Source organism: Silurus meridionalis, chromosome 4, assembly GCF_014805685.1.
Source record: "Silurus meridionalis isolate SWU-2019-XX chromosome 4, ASM1480568v1, whole genome shotgun sequence".
Classification (NCBI taxonomy): Eukaryota; Metazoa; Chordata; class Actinopteri; order Siluriformes; family Siluridae; genus Silurus; species Silurus meridionalis.
In genome coordinates, this window is record NC_060887.1 from 31,294,964 (window position 1) to 31,322,890 (window position 27,927).

The following is a 27,927-nucleotide window of genomic DNA, read 5'->3' on the forward strand; positions in this document are numbered from 1 at the left end:
CGGTTACCACGGCGACGGAAATCAAAGCGTGTTTGAAGGCTAGAGAGAGAGAGAGAGATTCAGAACCATGATAAAAGTTTCGGAAGTCGCCTGATTGTTATAAAGTTGCAGTTGTGTATGGGTGTGTGTCTGTAAGAGTATCCGCTGTGCTCGTGGTGTGATCAGGGCAGTTTGTCGGTGAGTGTCGGTCAGCTGGTCTTGTGCATGTCGGTTGGGTGATTAACTGGGACAAACTTATTAGACATAGACAAAAAAAAAAAACATATCACCAAGTTTAACTCGTGGTTTGAGTTTGAAGCGTCCTGAAGTGGATCAGTGAGTCGATTCCAGCTCATTAGCAGTAATTATTACCGTCGGTATGATCCCTGAATATCCGTCTCGGAGCGTCGAGGCGAGGAACCGCGGTGGCCGGTGGCGTGAAGGCGCTCAGGGACGCTCCGGGTTACTGTGCGCCATCCACAGTGTGGTCAAGAAAGAGCCGTTCACCGAGCATTACACCCTCATCCCGGGAAAAGAACTGGGCAGGTAAACTCACACACACACACACACACACACACACACACACTTCGAGCACATGCATGATGACTTCATTGTTCCCACAGTTCTGATTCTCTTTCAAACAAATATCACATCGAGTGTTTGGGTTTTTGTCCTCTTTACCAGGGGTTCACATTCAGTGATCTTCTGAACATTTATTTTACACGGAAACTCCAAACCGTGGTCACAATACTTACTAAAAAGTGTGTTTTTGAAATCATTGGACTTATTCCTATCAATACTATCTGTAGCCTGTCTAGATTTGACTTTTTTCACTCATTTGTATCAAAACTGTTCCTGAATTGCAGAAGGCACAATCTTGTTTATAAGATTTATGAACAACAACAACAACAAACTTTAACACCTTTTCAACAAACTTTTAATAACACTCCTGGAAATTTAGCCGTCATGAACCCGGTGGGTTTGGTGCCACAGACCCTCTGCATCAGCTTGATTGCCAAGTATCCTGGGTTGCATGTACAAGGAATTTGTCATGGTGTGCTGGTGCTTTAACAATATGAAAAACTAGAAATAAAAAAAAATAAAGTTTGTGATCATGAGTCATTTTTTTCCCCAGAATAAGATCAAGGTGCAGGATTAAAATATAGTAGCCCTTGTTGATTGTGTTAATGTAACACATAAAATGAACAGTGTGGGGTTTACATGACTGTAATGTTACTGTTAATGAAGGCAGGTCAGAGATGATGGTGAATACTTGGTATTATTAATGAGGTCAGATGCATATTGGAAGAAGTACACCATAGCTGTAATTTGAGCAAAATGTTTCAATTATATTCCAGTTAAAGTGCAATTTTTGTTACATTTCTACTTTGCACAAAAGTACAAACGAACCTGCTTCTCAATGTACTTAAGGTTGAAAAGTAAATGGACTGACCCATGAGATCTATATTTCAATAATTTCTGCTTCCATTCTCGTGCACATCACGTTACACAGTGAGAGAAGCCATTCTACACACGTTATCATTCCAACTCAGTTTTCTCACCTCATGACAGCATGATATTCATATATACAGAAGATATTACGCATTTGAAATGTAGTGAGATGAAAGTTTTCCGAAATAAACTACTGTGATTAAGTGCAGATGCTTGAACAAAGAAAAAAAGTGTTTCATTACTGTCTAGAAGTAGATGCCGATCCCGCAAACATCCCGAACCATCTAGAGACGTACCAGTGCCAATTGGATCCTACTTTACGTGGAGTTTAGACATTGGACCTCCTTGAGTATTTAAAGGCTCTGGCATGGAGAAACTGGTGTTGGATCTGTGATGATCGGAAATGTTGAGCTATTTTATGAGTTGCTCAGTAGCTCCTAGGGTTATAACCACAATGACTGTATAAGACTGTAGAAAGAACATTACTCATCTTACACTCCGGTGCTCATGTTAGTTCTCACTCTTCAGTGTTCTGTATTGTTTAAAGACTATAATCACACTCTTGATGTCACCTAAATGAGGATGGGTTCCCCTTTTGAGTCTGGTTCCTCTTAAGGTTTCTTCCTCATGACATCTAAGGGAGTTTTTCCTTGCCACAGTCGCCATGGCTGTTCATCAGGGATAAATACAGATCGTTCACCTTAACTGTTAATTTCTGTAAAGCTGCTTTGAGACAATGTCTGTTGTAAAAAGCGCTATAGAAATAAACTTGACTTGACTCTAGCACCACCCTAAAATATGAACCTGGGTACCCTGTGTATATACAAGACCAAAATGACGTGTTTCTCAGGACTGTGGTGCAGCACACTATATTGAATTTCATATTTATGTGTGCAAATCATTAATAGTGCAAGACAAATGTACAATAAATACACAGGACAGTATTTAATGAAATAAAAAAAACTGTAAATGCTGTGTATAAACCAAAAACTGTAAATATAATGTTTTATGGCAGTGTGTACAGTGTCTGCAGTAAACCAAATACAGATTTCTGGACAAAGTTTTAAGTGTTTAAAGGGTGTGAGGTGTGAGATGCTTCATGAGTAAAGGCATTGTTCGCACTTAGGTGAGTAAGGCAAGAGTCAAAGGTTGAACAACATTGCCTGACTTAGCTGGTTTAGTCTTTTTTTATTATTATTATTATTTTTTTTTTATTTGTTTGTGTAGTCTATGCTATATCTTAATATTCGGTTGAAGACCCACCTCTTCCTGAAACACTTAAATTAGCACTTTCCAAGTTTGCTTTGTAGAATTCAAGAGTTATATTTATATTAAGTTTGTAATCTTGCGTACCAGTGTAGATTTATTCATTGCTAGAGACTCAAAGCACTTTTGCACGTCGCTCTGGAAAAGGGCGTCTGCTAAATGCTGCAAATGTAAATATTCACACATTTAGCATATTGTAATGTGAAATCAATCGTGCAGAGACTCAGCAGACTCTGATAACATGATCGCTGACTGTGTTTAGAGGAATTTCTAAAGGTTATATTGAAGCTTGATATTTCTGCGGTGAGATGTTTACACATGCTGTATAATCTTATTGCAAATACATGCTTTCGAGCCAATGCAGCGTTCTTCTCTCACAGTCCTCTGTGTTAAGGCGCAGTTTTATTTCTTCTTTATGTTCATCGACCTACTGGTTGTCAGCGGTGACCCCCATGTTAAGTCTTTTTGCAGGGTTTGTTATAAACAAACACAATAAAAAAATGAAGCTTTGGTTAGGTTAGTGGTTTAGATGATTGCAGAATCTCGACTATTTTAGTGCCACCACTTACAGTCATGCCAAGTTGCAGGATTTAAAAGTGACAGTACAGATCGTCCTGGTTCGCTATTTTTATCAGGAAAAAACTTTTTTTTCCACCGATTAACAAATTGACCAGTAGTCATTTTACACAATGTTATGACCTCTAGTGGTTTCAATTTATGCAGCACTTAGGTGTCATTTAATTGATGCTCATTTAACTTGGGTGCCAAAACATTTAAGTAACATGAAAACATCCTTACTAAGTACTCTTGCTACCCTGGCCAAAATGGTAACCCAATAGTAATCATGTTACTTAGTTACTGTCCTTGGTAATAGAAATAATAGCTCAGTGTTGCAAACTCATGGATTTGTGACCATAGCGTGTTATACATTGTCTTATAGAAAGACACTATTATTAGGAAGTATTAATGGTACTGTAGAAAGGCTAAGAACTTTGTCACACACTAATGAAATCCTATAAGGCAGCCACCCTTTTGTCATACAATGTCTCACAAAACAGTTAACATCGCCCCATCTCCTCTCGCTAAAAGAAATGATGAAACCCGGCATTATCCTCACATGCACTGCATTGGAGCTTCGGTCATGTGACTGGAAAAAAGAAGAGCCACTGTTCGGATGGTTTGTGGCTTTGAGGCACACGAGTCAGCCTAATGGTCCTCGTCTGTATCGTTGCTTGCAGGCGGACTTCTAAGCCAGGCAGCTTTCAGAGTGCAAGACGTAAATTTCACAGCTGAAACTCGTTCAAGAACAAGAGCAATGTCTGAGATTTTACACAGAGTCGGTGGGGCAGGACAACGAATTAAACCCTGGAAGTCTCTTGGCATTTCCTCCAAACCTTCTTTAACCTTCTTCATTCTAATTTCTTTACTGGATGGCACATCTGTTTCAGAATGTGATCGCTTTAAAGTGGGGTTTCAGTGTCCGCTAAAGGAATAAATACATTTTATAGGACTAAGGATATGTTTATGATTTTGCAGAGGAGCAAGAATCCTTGTTCCCCAAATTTTTGGTAAAAGAGGAAGCATCATATTGGATATGTTTTTCACTGTATTCATTTTTAAGCCCAAAACCATAAATATGTCAAACTCCACCTTCAACATCAGTCACTGTGGGTAGGTTTAGTATTTTTGGGCCGACTTTAAACAAAAGGCATTAACACTCTACTGTATATGGTGCTAAAAAATTCTGGTTTAATGATCTACTACGCCGGTCCCTCCTGAGTGAGGAGGAAACGTTAGGCTGTCTGGATTTTCGGCTGACTCAAGGGATTAGACTAATTGACATATTTACAGCCAGGCTGTAAAACCATCAGTCACATGCACAGTTGCTGAGAACATTAATTGAAACTTTTTCAGTGTTCACGCTCACCCAAACAGATTTATGTTCGAGGAATGATTGGTATTTTGTCAAGTCTGGAACCCAAGGGGCATGATGACAATACAACCCAGTGTTTGACTACTGAGCCCTAATGTCAAAGTAGAAAATCGATCAGATTACTGCAAATATAAAGAATATTTACAGGGACGAACAAATCACTAGCTCAGGTAGATTTTATTAGTATTTTTTTTTTCCTTCATTCAACATCCACCGAAAGAACATTTTTTTTTTACTGACCTTCACTGAACAAGTGTTTCTTTGTTTCTTCAAGTTTATTTTAACAGCTACGCTTCATGTTTTTATGAATGATTGCTGAGCACAATAAAGTGCAGCATATGGCTGTCCGATGTAAAACGCTTGTGAGCACAACACACAGTTAAATTTGAGAGAGGAGATAAAGCAGGTAGTCATAACTGAATAAAAGTCAGTGGCTTTCTGAATTTTCTTGAAAGTGGCAACATGATAGTGCTTGTGACGCTTTTGAATAATGACTACAATCAAGTCATCCAAAATGTGGGAATTAATCCTGAGTTTGGAAGTTGGTCCTTGTAATTGTCACCTTTTGTTTCCGTGCATTGGATTGGAGGTGTGCGAGGGGTAGGGGGCACGTGTTGATGTAAAGTCAAGTGCTGTACAGTTTGGTAGGAATTCTAAGTTGATAGAGCATTATTAGTCTTTTTCTAATTGGCGGTCCGTATCTCCTAATCAAAGTTACAAGGTTTAGTCAAATGATGCAAAGTATTGTGCCTGTATTACTTGGATATTGAGCTAGCTTGTCACAATTTTGTTGTTTACTGTTTTTCAAGGACAGTTATGATTCCAGGCAACCAAATTTATGATTCATTTGACCCTTTCTTTTTATTTTAAACATTCATTTGCATTCAATCATGTAGCATGTTTCAAAAGGCATGTAATGACCTGTACAATTATTTAATGTGTTTTCAAGTTGAAATTATACTCATGATGTGTTGCAAAGTATAACACAAATAGGGTGGAGTGAAGAAATTATAAATAACTATATAGATCCTGCGGGAGAATGTGTCGTCATTCAATTCCATCCAAAGTAAACTCAAATGAATTATGTATATGAATATTAAACAGGGTACATATATAATCACATAAACTTATATATACTATATGGATAAAAGTAGTGGTACCACAAAACTGGAGTCACACAATTGTATAGAATGTCCTTGGATGTGGTAAAATAAAATATTGCGTTTACTTAAACTTGAAAACCCCAACTGTTCCAGCATTGCAATGCCCCTGTTCACACAATGTGAACTCTATGAACATAACGTTTACATGGTTTGGAGAGGAAGCTCCTGTGTGGCCTGCTGTAGAACTCTGATCTCATCCCTACTGAACATGTTTTGGGATGAACATCAGTATCTGAAATGATTAACACCCTTGTGGCTCATGAACACAATTCTCCACAAGCACACTCCAAAATCTAGTGCAACGTCTTCCCAGAAGAGTGGAGGGAATTATAAGAGAAAATTGAGACTAAGTGGGGAATGTGATGCTCAAAAAGCACATCATACTTATTATATCATATACTTATATGTTTTACCCGTGTACGTTTGAACCATTTAATTTGTGATCGCTTTCTTTCTGGCTGCCAAAAGCATCAGATATTTATTATCAACTGATACTATATCTGGACATACACAGCCAATTTGACCCTTTCTGTGACGTTCTTTGGCGTTTTTATGCGAGTGTCTTTGGTCTATGCTGCTGGAAAACGTCTGCTCTGTTCTAGTAATACCAACCATATATAATCCATTAGGTGAAATCACAGTGGTTATGTGGTTTCTAAATTTACAAATATGGGTAATTGCAGGCTTGTCGCACTGCATTCCACTACTCAGGAAACACCCAGTCCTGTCAGGTCACTGCTATAATGTTGTGCAGTCCCTCTCCAAATCGCTTGGTTTAAAATGCCTTTCCGTTGGTGTGTATGACCTTGAAACCCATTCAACACATGCTCGAAAATAGACGTGAGTTTATTTGCTTTGAGATAACCATTCTTTGAAAAATGTGATATAATTTAGTTCTGAAACATTTGGCAAACCATATCTAATGATCCAAAGTTTTTATAGTAAAGAACACATCGTTCTAAATGGCAGTTTGTCATGTTATTTCATATCAAGCGAAAGAAAACTTTTGATAACCACATACGGCTTTCCTAAAATGGAATTGTTTCTAGCTACATTTTCGTTTGCTGAACAAAGGTATTGTATTAATAGCTCAACTGCTGAGAGTTTCTTCATGTAAGACTTTTACTGGAACTTCATCAGTAACGCAAAGAATTAGTTGCCTAGCAAAAGCATGCTAATTATTGCTCATGTTTTAAAAAAGCACGCATTAGGTCATCTGAGCCTCCAGTGGTTGTTCACAAAATGGAATTTGTCATCGTTAATTAAGGTCAGACACTACATAGGTATTTGGGAGGGCTTGGTTTACAGCCTGTATTTCTCCTTGTCTGGCCATCAGCTAAAATAGCATGTCATCAGCTGAAAATGTCTCACCCTCCCTCGTAAATCTGATGGCCGCTGCGTGCGGTTCCGTCTCAGGATGGGGTTTAAGGGCCTGTCGGATGTGTGCAGTGTGGTCCCTTTCACTTACGCCACAGGCCCCCTCCTCGTTTCCCATCTCCTATTCTTACAGAAGGGATCTGTCTCTGGCCTGACAGCTGAGACGGGATACCATGACATCATTGCTCCACTTCTCACATTGTTTGGGTCTCAGGCTCCGATGGCAACATCTGCGGTGCGCCATGGCAATGGTGCGAGGGAAGAGAAGGGGAGGGTGGCCATGTGAAAGCTAAGTTTGTTATTGAGGCCCATTGGTGAGGAAAAATGCCACCCTCGCTCCCCACCAAGCATCAGCGAGAAGCTGTGGTGCCCATTGTTTACACACTGAGAATGCCATGCTGTACTTAATGAGGCAGTCATATAATGTTTATTCAGATTATGTTGACAAACCAAAGCTCACAGTTCTGATTGTGAATTTCATCATAGCTTGTTTTACTTTGTATGAAAAGTTCCCCAATGGTGGACAAATGATAAATTCATTATCTGTCCTTCGGGGCAAGTATAAGCTCCCGTGTCCTACTCAGCCCCATGTTTTGGTTGCCCAGAAACCAAACTGACCAGAAAACTATGTGGCAAATAATTAATTGTAATAACATATGGGAATCCAGTTTGCTTGTTAAGTATATTAATACAGATTAAGTGAAATAAATGAGCAGCCAACATGAAATCTATAATCTAGTTCTATAAGATCTGATAAAATATGTTTGCATGACATTTGTTGCATCTTAGGATATGATTAGAGTCCGAGAAGTGTCCTAGTTTCTCTTCAGTCTGATTAACTGTGAGGTGATGTGTTAGCTGATGAGTTATTTGACAGATTTTTTTTTTTTTTGCTTAATTTTTCAGTGTTTTGACAAACTGGCATGTTCATGACTGAAAAGAGGACCTGTTTTCCATGCGTGCTAATAAATTACACAAAATTGTTCATCTGGGATCCAGATCACGCCTCTGATATGTGTGTAGTGCAGTAGGTGGTGGGATTTGGGAGCGAGTTGTACAGTATCAAGGTGCATCACAGCCACGCTTATGTTTAAATACAGCTACAGAACAAATGAAAACCTAAGGTTTTCAAAAGGGAATAAAAAGTTGTTTGTTTCCTCAATGACACTAAATTTTGGGCAAATGCAGATTTACAACAAAATTGGATCATTTTTACATGCCTAGCAATTTCATCTCGAGTTAATGATTTTCCTGTTTTCACCGTCTTCACCTCAGTTTGTCTTTTTTTCATTACTCTCATGTATTGAAATGATCGAGATGTTGAACGGAAACAGGCACATCTGAAAACATTTGCTTCATGACACAAATAAGGTAATGCACTTTCCCAAAGTATGCAGAAAATGTCTGCCTGTGTGCCCGGAGATGAGTGTGAATACTCGCCTCTCTGCGTTGAGGTCACATGTCAGAGTTCATTAATTCCTCCTGTCATAGCCATAGAGTAAACATGCCTCAGGTTTCTATCTGGGCGCTTTTCTCTCTCTCACTAATCTTTCAGTCATGATTTTGTGTGGGGTTTTTTGTGCTGTTTTTTGAGATAGGGTTGTAGTTACCTCATTACCTTATCTGCTTCTAGCTGCCTAGGTGACTAATGCAGCATGAGCAGCCACACTATCACTTGGGCTTGGGAGAGAAAGTGTGCACAAGCCAACTTGTTTTCTATTTACACAAGATAATGATGGAGTAAATCCTCCCTTCATTACTTTTGTAGTAAACTGATAAATGTAAGGGGAGCACTTACACACACTCACAGGTTGAAATGAGTCAACCAGCACTTGAGACCCACTGAATAAGAAAAAAATTATATACAGTTTACCAAAGAAAAACTTATAAACAAACTTTAGACCAACTTCTGGTAATTTCTAGACTCAGGTGACATGATATAAAGTGACAATAATGAGGATTTACAATGGTGTGAAAAAGTGTTTGACCCCCTCCTGATTTCTTAGGAAAAGATAACACAAGTGATCAGTTCAGTTGCAGTGCAGTTTTTAAATGAAGGTTTTTATAATTGAGGGAAAATAAAATCCAAAACGACATGGCCCTGTGTGAAAGTGTTTGCCCCCTAAACCTAATAACTGGTTGGGCCACCCTTAGCAGCAACAACTGCGATCAAGCGTTTGCGATAACTTGCAATGAGTCTGTTACAGCACTGGGGAGGAATTTTGGTCCACTCATCTATGCAGAATTGTTGTAATTCAGCCACATTGGAGGGTTTTCGAGTCTGAACCACCTTTTTAAGGTCATGCCACAGCATCTCATTAGGATTCAGGTCAGGACTTTGACTAGGCCACTCCAAAGTCTTCATTTTGTTTTTCTCCAGCCATTCAGAGGTTGACTTGCTGGTGTGTGTTTTGATCATTGTCCTGCTGCAGAACCCAAGTTTTTGCTTCAGCTTAAAGTCACAAACAGATTGCCAGACATTCTCCTTCAGGATTTTTTGGTAAACGGCTGAATTCATGGTTCCATTTATCACAGCAAGTCTTCCAGGTCCTGAAGCAGCAAAACAGCCCCAGACCATCACACTACCACCACCATATTTTACTGTTGGTATGATGTTTTTTTTTTCTGAAATGCAGTGTTACTTTTACGCCAGACGTAATGGGACACACACCTTCCAAAAAGTTTAACTTTTGTCTTGTCAGTCCACAGAGAATTTTCCCAGAGGTCTTGGGGATCATCAAGATGTTTTCTGGCAAAACTGAGACGACTGTTTTTTTTTTTTTTTTGCTCAGCAGCGGGTTTTTTTTTTCTTGGAACTTATTTTTGCCCAGTCTCTTTCTTATGGTGGAGTCATGAACACTGACCTTAACTGAGGCAAGTGAGGCCTGCAGTTCTCTGGATGTTGTTGTGGGGTCTTTTGTGACCTTGGATGAGTCACCGCTGTGCTCTTGGGGTAATTATGGTCGGCTGGCCACTCCTGGGAAGGTTCTCCAGTGTTCCATGTTTTACCATTTGTGAATAAATGTCTCTCACTGTGGTTCACTGGAGTCCCAAAGCTTTAGAAATGGCTTTATAAACTTTTTTTTACCAGACTGATATATCTCAATTACTTTCTTTCTCATTTGTTTCCGAATTTCTTTGGATCTCGGCATGATGTCTAGCTTTTGAGGATCGTTTGGTCTACTTCACTTTGTCAGGCAGGTCCTATTTAAGAGATTTCTTGATTGCAAATAGGTGTGGCAGTAATCAGGCCTGGTTGTGTACACCACTGTATTGCTATTTGTTTGAACATCATACAATTAACTGTGCAGGAAATACAGGAGCCATTGTATTAATTATTCCTCTCTTATGTTAACTGGATTGATTTGGTAAGCTGTTTGATAGACATATCACATTTTGTTTACTACATCAGCTAAAAAAAAATTTAAATAGTGGTGGCTAGATTTTTTCCCAGTCCAGATGGTCGCAGGCCAAGTAGATCAGTAAGATGCATGACTACTACATGAAGAACCCTGTTAGGATTTGCAGGCAAAACATTTTTCCTGGTGACCTTTGCTGTAAATGGTTTGAATAGACGTCTTGTACCGTATCTTCTAACCTTTTTTTGCTTTGTCAAAAGGTAGTTACGGATTTTCTTTAGTAAGTGTGAATAAGATGTACTTCAGCTGCTTGGTGTCAAAATGTCACCGCCCTGACGTCATGTCTCTAGCATATCCCTGCCAAAGGCTCTCTGCCAAGTTCCAGTCTTACTGAGTCCATCTGTCAGCATCTTTAAAGCTTGCTTTTAGGCCTACTGTCATCTATTGATCCCCTTTTCTTAAGGGTAGGAGTCACTGCTCTTAAGTTAATTTAAAAGCTATAAGAAGCCTTCTTTCCACATTGCTGCTGCTAGTTCATGGAAGTCTGTCAATAGTAAAGTTTACAAACGAGCTTCTTCAGCAGATCTGGGCTGATTAATTTGTTTTGTTATCATTTTTATAGCATCAAACTTTTCTGAGTGGTTTGGCATAGATTTCTTAACTAGGATTACAGACTTCTATAGACCGGGGCCACTCTGTCAACCCAGCACACATGAAAATCATCTCTCTCAGGGTGTTGTCTGAGGCTACTGGCATTGGAAATGTGCTGACACGATTCCAGAAAAATGCTGTGAGCCTTTTTAAAGACACTGTAAGAGCAAAAGCTCAGACTGTGTTCCCAGCCATTTAAATCCTTCACTCTTGCTGGGCTAACAGAATAAGCATTTTGGATCTCAAATTATGGGACAAATCATAAAACTGTTAGCTTGTCCACCAAGGGTTGGACAAATCATAAAACTGTTTCAGTCTCAGTCTCTTGGCTGGAATTTGGCAACCTTGTTGACTAAGCTAAAATGTGATTGCTAAGATTTAGTAATTGTAAGGTAGCTAGTTAATACAGACTCAGGGAAACAAACTTGTTTACTTGCAAACTTTTTGGTGGGTGGGAACTGGTGGGAAAAGACCAAATTGGGGGGAAAATTCTGTCATTTCTTTTTCTGTTTGTTAAAGCTAATCTCTGCCTGGTAACTATAAATGGAAATAAGTATATAATAGAAAATTAGCTTCTTTTTGTTTTTTAATTTCTGCAGATATTTTCTTGTAATTCCCTAAATAGTACATTTTGTGTACAGTTCACAGCATCATAAAGGCGAAGGAAAAACAAAGCATATGAAACATTCCACCTGAAAGTCCAGTTATGGTTAAGCAGTGAGGTTTGTGTAGCAGTGGCCATGCTTCACCTGATTAGCTGCAAACCTCTGAACTGACAGGTTTTATGTAAGGGGATTATAGACACTCCTTTATTACATTTAGACCTGGCAGTCCTGTTTTTAAGAAGCCAGTGTTTAGCAGCAGGGGTCAGATTAGCACACTACTACAGGAGTTAAGGTACGGTGTAACCGTGCCATCAAGGTCGATAAAATCCTGTTAGGTTTTCAATTGAACGGAAGAGGCGATATAGTTTGTGAGTCAGTTAACCCCAACGAGCGTGATTAGACTTGTGTATTGGTGTGGAATGAAGCTAGACTTAAAGATGTCAAATCTATGAGGTATTACTATGGTTGTCAAAGTGGAATTTGTGAAGCATAGCAAATGTTTCTGCGATCTGTTTAAATAACCGCCATTTCCTATAGTCAGGAGCCTCTGTGTCTAGACACTTTATTCGACTTGGTTTAAATAAGCAGGCTTAATAACGGCAACGCAAATCCATTGAAAATGAGTGTGGAAAAATATTGTTAAAATGCAATCCTTTGGTTTACATGATCATCCAGCCGGACCTAGCAAAACAAAATTGGGAAAAAAACAAAAGCACCTCCCCTCTCAGTTGATAATGAACTAATGCTTCTTATAGCGTCCTCAGGTGTCTGACCTGGAGGATTGGAATCAAAGTCTAAATCTTTAAAATAGAGAAGACATATCAACAGTTTAGGAAGAGGAACGTGGAAAAAATGGCAAACCAATAGATTCAGATATGTTGACAGGAATCTCTGAAAGTCCACCGTGATGTAATTTATCTCCTTTATCGGATATTCCTTTCTCTTTCTTCCTACCTCCTAGTTTCAAAGACGGCAGCTATGGCAGCTGTTTGTAGTAAATCTGTAAGCGAGGCAGACAGAATGGGGCTAAAAAATGGGGGATGTTTCCTCTGGGCCCTGAAGTCCACTCCAAAGTCTGTGATTTTCAAATGAGTGCTGTCTAAAGCCATTTCTGTCTGAGAACCGGAAGGACCAAGGGATTGATTAACGCCAGAACAGCAGATACAAGTCCATGCTATACTGTAATATAGCGAATATAAATGATTTAAGTAGCCGAGTACATAAGTATGGTATAAATTCTGATTCTGTATGACCTGATTTCATCAATTTAATACAACAAAGTATGGTTTGTTTTTATTCAACATGGAATCCTTTTTCTGTTCACCAGCAAAAGATTCTTCTCTATCTTCTGTTTTCGCTATAAGCTATGTGCAAGATTTATGTAATGAATCTATTTTTGTCTATTTGCTGCACAATAATAAGACTATAAAGGGAATAGACATTATAGGAAGAGATAAAATTATTGCAGTTATATATTGTTGCATTTGAAGAAATCAAGTATACTATATGTAGAAATGTGCGTAGCCGCAATTATATAAAAAAGGGTGTTTTCTTTCCTTTTTAGAGTAAAGAGAGCGATATACTGTATACAAAAAAATTAAAAAGCTTCATACCAATAAAGGGTATAAATTATATCACAATATACTCAGAGATCCTGTCAACATATGTGGAATATTTGTTTGCCATTTTCCTTTTCCTCTTCCTAAGCTGTTTGTTCTCTATTGTAAATGTTCAGACTTTGGTACTGTAACTGTACCACTTGCAGTTATGGATAACTACAATATTATTTGTAATCTTATACTGTACATAGGAACACTGGATATCTCCATCTAACCGCTGGATGCAAACGAGATTTCAAATGCATGCAGATGGCTGGATTGGCAGATGATTATTTTTTAGAAGCAAAACTGAACTATCAGGTTCACACAGCGTCCAGCTGCGAGTAGGAAACGCACCCTGCAGATCAGTCCTACGGTCACGCCATCTCATTCAAACACATTCCTTTTTGCTTGCATGTTTAAAAGCTGGAGCTGTTGAAAGAAGAGGAGCTGTCATATCACAAGCCGAGGATCACATGACTCTAAGGATGATCATTAATCCTGCTCTAAAAGCACCAGATTGAGCGAGGTAGCGTGTCCATGGTCATACATGCGCAGAATCATTAAGCCCTAGAGCATTGGAGGCTGGCTTGCTGCATTGTAAATCATTCCTGTTTAAGTAGGGATTTGTCTGGTGACAGCTTTCTTTCAAGGTTACCTTCCAGTTCAAAGGAAGTCTTTTTGTTGAACTAAACACCAAGACTATCACAAGGTTAAATCAACAGCATTGCAGTGGAAAGGTCAGTTTCTCACACTAAGATGTTTTAAATTGGCTATATCATGAATGGTTCATTGTGTCAGTCAGGGTTTTTTTTTTTTAGTGTAGAGAGAACTTCGTTTTCTCCCTGTTTCTGTGACCGTGGCGAAACAAATTATTAGTTAGGATGCTAAGGGCATAATAGATTTCAGCAGGGGATGTCATCTCGATATATATAAAAGGTTCCCCCCAGGCAACAACCATTGTCTATGAGAGAGAGAGAGACAGTTTCACCTTTTAAACATCCTATCCAAAAGTGGGTCACCCACCACAAAGTGGGCACTTGATTGTGCAGAGGGAAAAGGAAGGATTCGGGCAGCTAATGATTTCATTCCTTAAAATTGCAAGTGGGACAAAGGCACGTTCAGCCTTCAGGATATCAAGTGTGCCATCTTTATACACCCCACCCCCACCTTTTACACTTTTATCCACCCTCTGTCTTTTATTTCAGTAGCATGAAATAATACTTATAATTTTCAGGTTTGTGTGTAGCTTACATTAGCTAATGTAATGCCAACTGATAGCTATTCTTAACAGCAGGTCTTTAAGGTGTTTTGTTTTTATTTTAATGCATCAGCATAAAGAGTACTTTTGTACGTCACTCAGGAGAAGGGCGTCCGCTAAATGCCGCAAATGTAAATGAGTAGAGATAATTTTGGGGGTAATTTTGATCCGCCATTACATTCAAACATTTGGTGTAGATTTTCCACTCCGTTTTTACTTCCCAGTATGCGTTATTTGTTTGTATACAGAATGTGTAGCGAGAAGCCCGTACTTCACTCGTCCCTAATCGAAATACACTACATCTTTCTTTTTTTACTTCCTCGGCCTCAGGGGGAAGTTTGCAGTGGTGAAGAAGTGTGTTGAGAAGAGCACCGGCCGAGAATATGCTGCCAAGTTCATGAGAAAAAGGCGGAAGGGCCAGGACTGCAGAGCGGAGATCATTCATGAGATCGCTGTGCTGGAGCTGGCAGCATCGTGCCATCGAGTGGTCAACCTGCATGCAGTCTATGAGATGCCCAGTGAGATGGTGCTCGTTTTAGAGTTGTAAGTATATAAATGCAGATGTGCTTTAATCTCATGATGTGTAGAAGTGCTTATTAAGATCAAATGCATTTATAAAAGGCAACGTATATAAGCTATTAGACTAAATAAATACCCAGTAATGAATAACGGTGGTTAATGTGGCAAAATTGTATGTAAAACATCATGATTGTAATGATGATGTAATATATATCTCGACCAGGCATAACTTCAAGGCCACTGATCAGGTATAGCATTATGATTACCTGCCTAATATTGTGTTGGTCCCCCTTTTGCTGCCAAAACAGTTTTTAACTTCTTTAGTAATTTACTAAATCAATGAGCCTATGATCTTGTTGCTGGTTCACCGCTGTTCCTCCCTAGGACCACTTTTGATAGATACTGACCACTGCAGACAAAGAACAGCCCATAAGAGCTGCAGTTTTGGAGCTGCTCTGACCTAGTCGTCTAGACAAATTTGCTCAAATCCATACGCTTTTAACACGTCAACTTTAAAGACAAAATGGTCACTTGCTGTAATATATTCCACCCACTAACAGGTGCCATGATAAAGAGATAATCAGTGTTATTCACTTCACCGCTTATAATGTTATCATTTTATAATGGTATGCCTGATTGGTATGTATGTGTGTATATTGAGGTCATATTTTCATCACCAAAGCCGAGTACCAAGTCACCCGACTCACCTGGAACTGGATTTATTTTTAATGAACTATAAAACATGAGCATGATTTAAAAACCAAATAAGAACTAACAGCCTGCATAGTGTGCTAAGGTAATTCAGATGAGTAAATAAGCCTGCATGTGTTTGTTCTACAGCTTCCCAAATGCTGGGTTGCCTGTTCCCAGTGCTCAAGGTGATTGCACTGGCCCTGTGTATACTTACAAATACGCACATTTGCACATTGAGAGAGAGAAAGAAAGAAAGAAAGAAAATGCGGTCATCACAAATAGTTGAATCTGCAATGCATAGGCTGTCCTAAAGCTATTGTATCTTAACTATAATGAGGGTCCTCCATTTAATGAGAAGGCATGTAAGTGAATGTGGTAAAGCAAATGAAGAATGCAGTTGAAAGTTAGAAGGTAAACTTAATACTGAATGTATGATCTATTCAGTATATTTATTAGTTACTTAATTTTACAGCTTACACCACACATGTACGCTGTATGTATGCATTGTGTCTTCTGTACATACATGGATTATATTTTAAATGAGCCAGTTGATTATATAAAAATGTGAAATTGCAAATTTGAACTATTCTAATACATTTCGTGTTATATAAGACCGGGTCTTATATAAGACGGGGTAGGGCTTATTTTCGTGGACTGTCTTGTATTTTCATTTACAACAATCTATGTAGACACAACCTGATACAACCTGTACTCTGATTGGTCATCTGTTTACCGTACCGCTCCTACAAAGGCACCCGCTTGGGTATTTACAAATACTTACAGTAATTAAAATTTATATTACCTGAATTATAATATTATATTACTAAGATAATAATAATAATTATTATTAATATTATTATATGTTAATGATATTACTATAATTATTATATTAATATTAATATTTTATAATTCCATACATCATTGTGTGTTGCAACAGACCTATAGTATTAAATGCCGGCTGAGGATCTTAACTAGAGCTTATTTCCAGGGTAGGGCTTATATTATTAGCACCATGAAATATAATGCTAGGGATTATTTTCAGGGAAACACAGTAATACATCATAATACATTGTTTACGTTGTTGGTTGTATATTTGGGCTATCAGCTTTTAGCTCTGTTACACTCAAAGCTACTATTTATTCATGAACAAAACACATTTCAGGAAGGAGAGAGTTTTTGGGAATTGATAAAAAAAAAAAGTAAAAAAATCTTTTTCTCCAGAGAAAGAATGTCTGATAGTAAAGTGGTGTGCCAAAGGCCCATTTACTGCAGTGCAAACAGCATATTGTCTTAGATGGTGAAAGTAGAAATCAGAAATAGAAATAGTTTCATTGCATGGTTGCCATAATATAAAACTTGTCTTGTCTGCACTGGCATAAGCAATCCAGAATTGCGGTCGTACACAAGGGTGATTGAACAGATAGATCACTAAATTATAAATAAAGTGTGTTCTACATCTGTTCAGATTCATCCACAGGCCTCATTTTAGAGCAGCATTACTTCTCTTTCAGCACCCCTGTCCCAGTGCAGGGTCAATCTCATTTCCTTTCTTCCATCAATGAATGGCATGTAGTCAGTTCCCTTTTAGTTCAAGTCCATCATCTAGCCATCGGCACACCCTTTTCCCAGCAGCAGCTGGTGAAGAGAGCTGTTCACTGATTTGGAACTTGGAATTTCCAATTGATCAGCCAGATCATGTATCAATTCTGGAATCATTTGAGTAATTCCAGTTTTTTATCTTTTTATCCTCAGTTCCCTCATCTTAAAACAATCACACACATAAAATGTGCAAATGGAACAGAAATATAGAATTGACCTATAAAATGTTCTATGTTATATACTGTGTATGAGTGAACACCAGTTTTTTTTTATAAACCTCAGCCAAGCCAGATTAGTTAAGAAGTGAATCAACTCAACAGAAAGTTCACCAGAGGTCTTTTTGGGGGGGGTTGCAGGAAATGAGCCGTAATGCATTGTGCTTTTGTGAAAATCCATCATGTTTAATGAGAGCAAACCTAATAAAAAGTTAATTGTTAGACTCTTTTTATTCATCCCTTTCCGTGCACTATTGGGACTATTTTGAGGCACTGGGGCGATTTGGGGGAGGGAAGGGGACTTTGGCTTTGGTTGGGGTCATTCCACAATGATAGAAGCCTATTCATGGTTAATGGTGGGTTTATTTTTTTTTTTTTTGAGGGGAACTTCATCAGCCTTGGCTCAGGAACATGCCCTCATTGCACTGTGGCCTCCAGCTGAGTGTTCATAATGTCAATGCGTTGTGAGCGACACGTGAAGGCCTGGATTGTTGATGTGGCTCTTGCTATGTCTTTATGGTTTTGTTTTTTCTTTCCTTGCAGTAACAAAGGAAAAATATATATAGTATACATATTATGATAATAATAACGATAATAATCAATAATGAAATTTGTTGTCAACGAATGCCGTTCTCGATTAATTGGGCTACTTAAGTTACGGGTTAGCGCGACGGCAAGAAAACACAGCCGCTGCGAAATGGCATAGAGTACAGGGTCAACCTGCGGCAGGAAAAAGCCCCAAGTTACAAATGAAGACGCAAAAATCCTCATATAATCTTCATCATGCAGTTTAATGTAGTGTTATCGTGTAAAACTGTTTGCTAATTTTGGGCACTGGATCTGTTCTGTCTTGCCTCGCGAGTATCAGGTTGTGCAATCAGCTCGCATAGTGACAATTTAATTATAACGGTGCGAACAAACACTGAAACTAAAAGCAGCAAATAACAGCAGCAGTAAACGATTACATTTTTAGTCACTGTTGTGGTTTCAGCGAATGATTATGCATTTGTACACCAATGCATATTATTTCCTTTTTTTTTTATCAAGCCTTCAATTAAGTATTTGTCTGCTACAACAGTTTATATATTTAATATATGTATATATTATTTAATTATTATACAAAATTTGATTATATATTCTAGATGCTTATATCTTCAGAACTGAACCAATTGTCTATTTTATTTTAAACAATAATTGTGAAAAGAATGTTGTATTATTTTATATAGATTTCTGAAAGCAAGTTTGTCAACTGCTATTATCATTAAAAACAATACAAATGTTTATTTATGCAAATTGCTTCACCTTGCATACTCAAAAGCTTTTTTATTTATTTTTTATTTTTTATTTTTTATACAGAAACAAACAACCCAGTATGATTGATTTTGTTCAAGGAGAAAATCCCTTATGTACTCCAAGTAGCAGCCACTATAAAGTTTACAAAATCTCGAAATTAAAGATAGTTAAACTCAATGTGTGGCTTTTGCATTTTTTTCAAGTACACTTTTATACATAAATACCCAGAATTAGGGTTCTATATAGTTATAATTAAACAAAAAATCTCATTTTAATTTTTTTCTTTTTTTTGTATCCGCTGTCTGATTAATCGATTATCAATATAATCGTTAGCGGCATCCCTAAATTTGTTTATAATGACTAGTCTAATAAAAAGTGAAGGATGCTGTTAAACAACATATTCGATTGATCGGTCATCATTAATAAGGGATTGTGATAGGAATATGTCATAAAGTTTTGCTGCACTGCAATATACAGTGTGGCCCGATTGAACAGAAGTATAAACACCACAACAGTGCAACTTTCAGCGACTGCTGCTTCTGTATTTCACATAATACTGTAGCATGCACTTAATGTAATCTAAAACCTTTCACCCAGCATGGTGACAGAGAAACAGTATTAAACATGCATCTGCCCTGCCTGTGCATCTTCTTTCAGCTGTTTCCTCTCCCTGAGTGAGAAAGCAGAGCAGCTGCAGCAGCCCACAGGTGATATGAGCCTGAAAGCCTTGACTAGGAGAATGCAGTGGGCGGATAGTGAAGGAGTTTTGCCGATGGGGAATAACCAAACATGAGTCACGCCCAGAAACTGTAGGGTTGAGCAGCTGCACTTGTCTCCTTCCTACTCAGACTGTCAGGATGTGGTGCTCTGTAGTGTTTATCCTGGTTGCTATGAGTCTTGAATATTATCAGAATAGACCTATATTCTAATTATTTGTATTCATTTCATCACACTGTCATTGTTAAATTTCCTTTAAGAGCAGCTTTGACGATAGTGTCCGCAAAGGTTTATATTCATTTGTAACCTTTTTCTGGTATGGATTTGAAAAAATCCTATATAATTGGTCTATATGAAGGTTTGATTGAGGAGACGATTCACCGTTTTTTAGAAGGAGTCTCCAGTGTCCGTGCATTGTAGCATTTAGAAGTAAAGCTGAAAAGCTAAGCTTCATGATGGAGGAGGTTCAGGGGTAAGAAACAAGCCTGAGGAGCTACTGTTTAAAGTTACTGTTTAAAGTGAGTGAAGTGGTTATGGATAAATTTGTGGTCATAAAAGAGGTCATATGCACTTCCAGCACATGTTAATGAAAAGTGGTCGAATTTTGGGGTAGCAACAGAAACTCTTGAGTCAGGCAGGCTAAATTAAACTACTCAGTCACTCTGTAACATTGTCATTTTGTATGCTTTACATAGCAAAGTCGTGTATTTTAACTCCAGGTGTTGGGGAAAAACTTGGTGTCGAGCATTTATAACTGCTGCACACACACACAGTCTTAATTAAATCCCTGTTTATATTTTGACTTTTTTCCATTTTAAGGACCGTTGACTGAAGTGGTCAGTTCTCAATCTTTAAGGGATGCAATTCCTAATAGTCATAAATGGTTTAGTGGTGGACTTTAAGAAGACCAGCTCCTTGTAATCTTCTCTGCGTTTTCCAGCTGGGTTACAGATTGTAAAAGTTTGCTGCTGTTTCTGTGGCCAGCATCAAGGAATCCTTTGATGCAGGCCTAATTGCAATTAATTACTCAGACAGGCCCAGCATGAAGCTTTACCAGTCGATCTATTTCTACATCCTGTTACTTACAATCAAATGAATACAGTCATTTGATTGTAAGTAACAGGATGTAGAAATAGATCGACTGGTAAAGCTTCGTGTTGTTTGAAATGTGTTAGATACTGATTGTTGAAGAACACCTCTCATATTTAAAACAGCATTGAAAGGCATTTGCCGTGTGTGTGTGTGTGTGTGTGTGTGTGTGTGTGTGTGTGTGTGTGTGTGTGTGTGTGTGTGTGTGTGTGTGGTAAGGGTATTGAGATTATTGAAAGCTAACTAGCTCCATGCTGTTTGAAGGCTGCAGTGTTCGGACATTCCCTTGCCCGGCCAAAAAAACGTGACCTACTTATGATTTGGCCAGATCTTTCTTTTTCCCTTCCCCTTTTAGTCTGGTGTTTAGAGTCTAACGGCCCGGCCTGTCATTTCTGGACTGTAATTACTGCAACCGCAGAGTGGAGCGTTTGCATTTTTCAAATTTTTTTAGAAGAACCAGAATGACCAGCCAACTAAGCTAATTGCTTTTCCCTACAAGTGTTTTATTAGGGTTAGGAAGGTGCTGTTTCTGCTGTTTTGTTTAAAACCAAGTTGCTCATTCAGAAGTCAAGACAACAATGATTACTGACTGATTTTTATCATATCACAGGACACTTTGAATCAGGTCATTTTAAGCACATTAGTCATCCGGCTTGTCTGCTGGTAGTGTAAAAATACAAGAATACGCAAATAGTGTGATCTGTAGCATGTAGCGTACTCTAGGTGTGTAAAAATCACTTTTTGGTCACTACTGAGGAGAAACAAATGATTGCAAAAAATTGTTAAAGGCAAATGTTTTTCTTTTCTTTTGTTTTTTTAGTTACACAAATGGTTCTAATTAATAATTATAATATTCAGTGTTTTCTGTATTAGTAAGATAACAAATTTTAAACAAATTTAACCGTTCTTATGTTGACCCAGAAGTAGCATTTGTACTCTTGACTATTGTTTTATCATCTTAATTTCATAATGAACATGCTATTAGATCATTTCCATCCGATTCCATTCCGCTTTTTTTCAAGCAACATGAGGAAGAAATGATAAAAAGCCAAAAGACTCAAAGGTGAGCGCATTCTCTTCTCAGTGACACTGGTTAGAATAAACCTCTAAATCTCTTCATTATACAGGTGTAGGAGAGTGAAAGACAGAAGTAAGTGTTAAATATATTCACAATGAGCTCATACTGAACATCGTTTTATGCCGTTCTTAGGTGTTCTGCAAATCGTTTTTCAAATCTTGTATGAAGACTAAAGATTAGTTTGGGTTTGTCAGAATGTGCAGGGAGAATCAAGTACAACATTTTCTTTAGTGTCCTGTGTGTTTTTAGCATAATCATTACAGTTCAATATAGAGAAGTACTCTGTTTGGTGAGTGTTATGAGAAAACTGCAGAATAGGATTACAAGCCTGGCAAACACTTATCCGAGCTTATCCAGGAGCTCGCTGAATTCTACACATGCATGCAGTTACATACACACCTACTGTGCACGCACGCAGCTAAACCAAAATGTTTAAACAGGCAAAAGACCTTTTTCACTAATAGCCATGGGTTTGGTTCTTAAAGTCCACCATTAGAATTTTTCCAACATTTTTCGTGTGTACTTGCAGTATGTTTGTGCTTCAGTCTGCATTCTGTTGCAATCAGTGCTCATCCGTTTTCAGTCTAACCATCAAAAACATGCACACGGAAACATAAAACAATATGTAGCCCATAGCGAGACACAATCGACTCCAGCTTTGTGTTTAAGGTCACTCATTCGCTCTCATCTGTGCGGTAATTGAATTTGGCAGGCTGTCTGCTCTGGGAATCTCGGTGAATTTGTGCTCGGCTTCTTCAAAGGTTTTAGCTTTGCTTTAAGCCAGTAATGCTAGCTAGCCTACTGTGGTCTGGGGTGAAAAGAAGAAAAGACTGAAAATGAAACTTTTGCATTTTATGTTGTATTTCTTCTCTGGGATATATAATTTATTTTTTTTTTTTTATTGTAAATAGGCCATGTCTGGTTAGATGCTAACTGCATTTCATTGGCTCTGTTCATGTACCTTGCACAATGACAAAGTTAAATCTAATCTAATCTATGTATAGCCAGCACAGTAATGTGTAATGAGTAATCTCTTCCCAGGCTTTCTGTTTTGCGTGTGCCTTCACATGTTTTGACTGTGTGTCTATTCCTGACATTGCAACACAGTCATGCACTTGTGGTGACTTACACTAAGGTTAAATCAGAGCTGTAGACCTAAAGACATTCGACCTAGCGCTGATCAGTGTAAGGCTTTTCTACGGTAATAATTCAGATGAAATGTCTTGAGTGTTAAAAGGTTATCACAGAGCAGCCGCATACCTTTGGAGGGGGAGCTACCTGGTGGTCCAGAGCCAATAAATGCATCTCTTCTGTTATCTGGAATGCGCCATATAACGGACCATGCGAAGAAATCATGCCTCTGCTTGATCTATAATCCTGAACCCATATGACCTATTCTTATAAAAATTCTGAAATGGGATAGATTTTGAGTAAACCAGGAAAATCTATGAGTATTTAAAATGGTGTATATAACAAATGTTATGAACTTTTGTTTTTTTGTTTTGCATTTATAGTGCTGCTGGTGGAGAGATCTTTAACCGGTGTGTGGCAGAAAGAGACGAGGCATTTATAGAAGAAGATGTGAAGCGGCTGATGAGGCAAATCCTTGAGGGTGTAGCTTTTCTTCATAAGAACAATGTGGTTCATCTGGATCTGAAGGTGATTGATTCATCCTTTCACTAAGTGAACACTATCAGTTTAACTAGACTAAAAAGACACCATATGGACACAAGTTTGTGGACACCTGACCATAAGAGTCATATGTGCTTTTTAAACATCCCGTTCCACATTTGGTCCCCATTTGCTGTTATATAAGAACCTCATCTCTACTGGAAAGATGTTCCACTCGATTTTGGAGTGTTCTTGTAGAGATTTTCTGCAAAAAACAAAGCGTTAGTAAAGTCAGGGACTGATATAGGGTAAGGAGCCCTGGGGAGCGTTCCAGTTCATCCCAAACATGTATAGCATATCTTCATTGAGCTTGCTTTGTGCACAGGGACATTGTTATTCTGGAACAGTTTTAGATGACTAGATTTAGATTTCCTAGATCAATTGAACGGAAAATTTCGTTTCTGCATCCATGACATTCTATACCAATTGTGTGCCTTCAGTTTTGCAGTAGGAGTTTGGGAAGAAGCACCTATGACTGGGACAAGTCAGTTATCACAATACTATTTTTGTCCATATAATGCATCTGGCGAATACGTGATGCTAGAGTCCACCTAGTGGTCTGTTGTTGTAAGTGATTTTTTGGAGGGGTAATGCATTGTATTATATTGTTTAGATATGTTAGATATGCAACATGTGATGCATGAATTTAGTGCTGTTTTTAAGTAATTAATCTGGTATGTTATTACAAAATGCTGAAAAAAGATGTGCTCTATTTAAGAAAAAAAAATTTTAAACCCTCTGCAGCCACAGAACATTCTCCTGACTAGTGACAATCCTCTTGGAGACATTAAGATTGTGGACTTTGGGCTCTCAAGGATGGTGAGCAGTAATCAGGAGATCAGAGAGATCATGGGCACACCGGAATATGTCGGTAAGACATGCTGTGGCTTGGAATACTCAGGTTTGAATATCCAGTATTCACGGTTTTATTATTTTTTTTATTCATTGTTTTTTTCCCCCCATTACTAGCCCCTGAGGTTCTCAGTTACGAGCCCATTAGCACAGCCACTGATATGTGGTGAGTAGTTTTTCTTTAAAGGCCCTACAAGTACTTGGATATTTAATTCACTAATGATGCTTAAACGAGGCCAAAATTGCATAACATAAACTCCATCCATGGCATAATGCTGACCGAATCATATAACTGTAATGGTTGTGGCCACGACTTCAAAGCAGTTCTGCAAGTTTCTGTCTCTTGAAAGCAGTTTCCATAAAATGTTTTAAAATCATTTAAAACACGTGTATTATTTTCCTCGTAGGAGTATCGGCGTCCTTGCGTACGTGATGCTGACAGGCATGTCTCCGTTCCTCGGAGCGGATAAGCAGGAAACCTTCCTCAATATCTCCCAGATTAACGTCAGCTACACAGAGGAGGAACTGGAGCAGCTGGACAAAGCGGCCATCCACTTCATCAAGTCTTTACTCATCAAGGAGCCTGAGTATGCACAGTGACATCTACTATTTGCATAGTTGTTTTGAGTTAAATTGGAGCGAATTCGGCTTAAAGTGGTCGCTTGAGTCCTGAGGAGGGGAAGATTTTAGCTCTGTGCTATGATTTTTAATCTAAATATAAGTAATTTAAGGGCATATCTGGCTATTTATATATACACACCGATTAGGCATAACATTATGACCATCTGCCTAATATCATGTTGGTCCCTCTTTTTCTGGCAAATCAGTTCTGACCCATCAAGCATCAACAGCATTAACTTCTTCAGCAGTTTGAGCTCCCCACGTGCATCAGCCGATTATGACCCTGTCAACGGTTCACTACAGTTCCTTCCTTAAACCACTTTTGATAGATACTGACCACTGCAGACCGTGAACATCCCACAGGAGCTGCAGTTTTGGATGCTCTGACCCAGTCGTTTAGCCATCACAATTTTGCCCTCATCAAACTCTCTTAAACCTTTACGGTTGCCAGACTGTAAACATATTAGAGTAGCTTTGTGCTGCACCATTCTATCTTTTGCTCAGTTATGACAGATTCCCCATCCTCACACATTATTAACATATACAGTACATCATTTCCATTTACGGCATTTGGTTAGACACCCTTATCCAGAACGACTTGCAACTGCGCAGTTGATTGATTGGTCTTGCTCAAGGGCCCAGCGAAGGCAGCTTGGTAGTGCTGGGATTTGAACATAGGACCTTCCGATCCACAGTTCAATGCCTTAACTACTGAGCTACCACATCCAGTATACATCATCCTTTCACATTGTTACTGTGTCCCAAAAGTTAATTCAGCTGAAAAATATTTGACATAAATTTAAACCTACACTGACTGGTATAGCCATAAACCAGCTCATACCATGGCAACCATGCCAATCCTACGGCAGCGAAGCAGTGCATCATCTCATGCAGATACAGGTTAAGAGCTTTGGTTCTTATTAGCTGTGAGCAAGAACCTGAGGTTACAGTGAGCACAGACTCATTGAAACTGGGCAGCTGAACACTGGAAAAAAGGTCAACTGGTTTTATTTCAATGCGCCCAGTTTCGGTGAACTTGTGCCTGCTGTAGCTTTAGATTTCTGGTCTTGGCTGGCAGGAGTGGAACCTGAACCTGTGGACTTCTGGTGTTGTAGCCTATTTGGCTCACGGTTCATTTTTGTTCAAGATACTTTTTAGCTCACGTCAGTTCTAAAACGTGATTATTTGTTGTTTGTATTTGTCTAGTTTTGTTCTGTTATACTGTTAGATTTTTTGTATAAGTGGTGTGTATGTGTGTGAGCAACATGTTGACAACAGAATCTATGTTGTATTGAACAGGGATCGTGCCACTGCAGAGGAGTGCCTGAAACACCAATGGCTACAAACACAGGAGACAAACTCTGCAAAAGAAAAGGGAAAGATCACAGCCTCCTCCATCCCTGAGCCAGTCGGCACGGCTGTCTCCACTCAGCACAGTGACGAGGATGTCAAGGAGGAAAGCAGACTGACTGAGGAGCTCATCGTCATGGCAGCGTACACTCTAGGCCAGTGCAGGCAGTCCTCAGACAAGGAGAGCCTGACCCCAGAGCAGAAGGCTATCTCAAAGCGTTTCAAATTCGAAGAGCCCTTCCCAGGCCTGCAAGAGGTGCCAGGAGATTTCATTTACTAAACCCTACAATGGCCAGCCAGCCATTCAGCTCCAACTAACGCTGCACTTCTGACAAGCCTCTTTTTTTCGTGACAACTTCTTAACTTTTAACCCACTATATTAAGCCAAATTGTATTTGTTTTAAATTTTTATGTTCATTTTTGCTGTTTTATTTTTATGAAATATTATTATAAAGACTAAGCCTTTGTATGGTACATAGTTGCTCTCTTTTGTGTGGTGTTTTCCCCCCTGAGTGTGCCATGTTTGTTCATATCTCTTCTATACATCTATTCCTAGTTTTCCCCATTTTCTCATTTCCATTACGTTTTCTTTGCTGTTTTGGTAAATGTGTATGTGTGTTTGCAGGGGGAGAGCAGGGCTGGTGGAATTATATGTAAATTAAACTAATTTTAAGAGTTACATCTGTATTTTTTAAAAAGCCATGTTGCGTGTTCAGTTCCTGACAGGTTCTTGTCTGGCTGCTAGTAAGGTAATAACCTCTAGAAATTTTATTTCTCTCTCCATGACCCAGTGTATATTATTGCCTTTTTAAATGTCTGTTCATTGTGAATTGGTCAGTTTAAAGAGTATATCTTTTAAATGACATCACGTTTTGACAGTGATTGTCTTGATGTTGTAAATAAAATTTCTCTTTGAAGAAGTTGATGTCGGTTATTGTTCATTTGGGACATGGTGCTGTGGGGAGTGTGAATGAGTGTACAGTAAAACTGGGGAAAGAAAAAATGTGAAAATCAGGACTTTTATTTTTCCTTGATGGACTGATGCATTTTTTTTTTTGCTTTTAGCATTTAGTCTTTAGTTTTTTGGGGTTTTTTTGCACTTCATAACTACTGCTGCCAATGTGGGAGATTCTGATGATTATACTTATTATAATTATAATTACTGATATTATACTATTGTTGATAATATTAACAGGAATAATAATATTATTATTATTAAGTGTAGTAGTAGTAGGTGTTGTAGTAGTAGTATTAGTAGTAGCTGCATTTTGCTCATTAGCCAAAAGATGGCGCTATAGACTAATCTATCCAAACGTTTTAAATGACATCTCCAAATAAGTCATAACAGTAATAATTTATATTAACACTAGCTAATATTTGAATGTAACATTATTTCTCATGTCTATATTGACAAATATGGTTCACATGGTTTGGAGATGAAGATCTTGAGTGGCCTGCTATAGAGCTTTGATCTCATCCCGACTGAACACCTTTGGGATGAAATGGAACGCTGCACCAGAGGCCTCCTCTTAATACCCATAATACCCTTGTGGCTGATGAACACAGATTTCTATTAACACACCCCA

At 38.5% G+C, this 27,927-nt stretch overlaps 1 protein-coding gene across 1 annotated transcript; it reads left to right on the forward strand.

Annotated features, from left to right (window-relative positions):
* On the forward strand, positions 1 to 27,261 carry stk17a (serine/threonine kinase 17a). The gene is made up of 7 exons (XM_046848623.1): positions 1 to 525; positions 14,975 to 15,187; positions 23,362 to 23,506; positions 24,263 to 24,389; positions 24,488 to 24,536; positions 24,778 to 24,957; positions 26,291 to 27,261. The coding sequence occupies exons 1-7, from the start codon at positions 359 to 361 to the stop codon at positions 26,619 to 26,621; spliced, it is 1,212 nt and encodes a 403-aa protein (XP_046704579.1). The 5' UTR covers positions 1 to 358; the 3' UTR covers positions 26,622 to 27,261.
* The last annotated feature ends 666 nt before the right edge of the window (positions 27,262 to 27,927 follow it).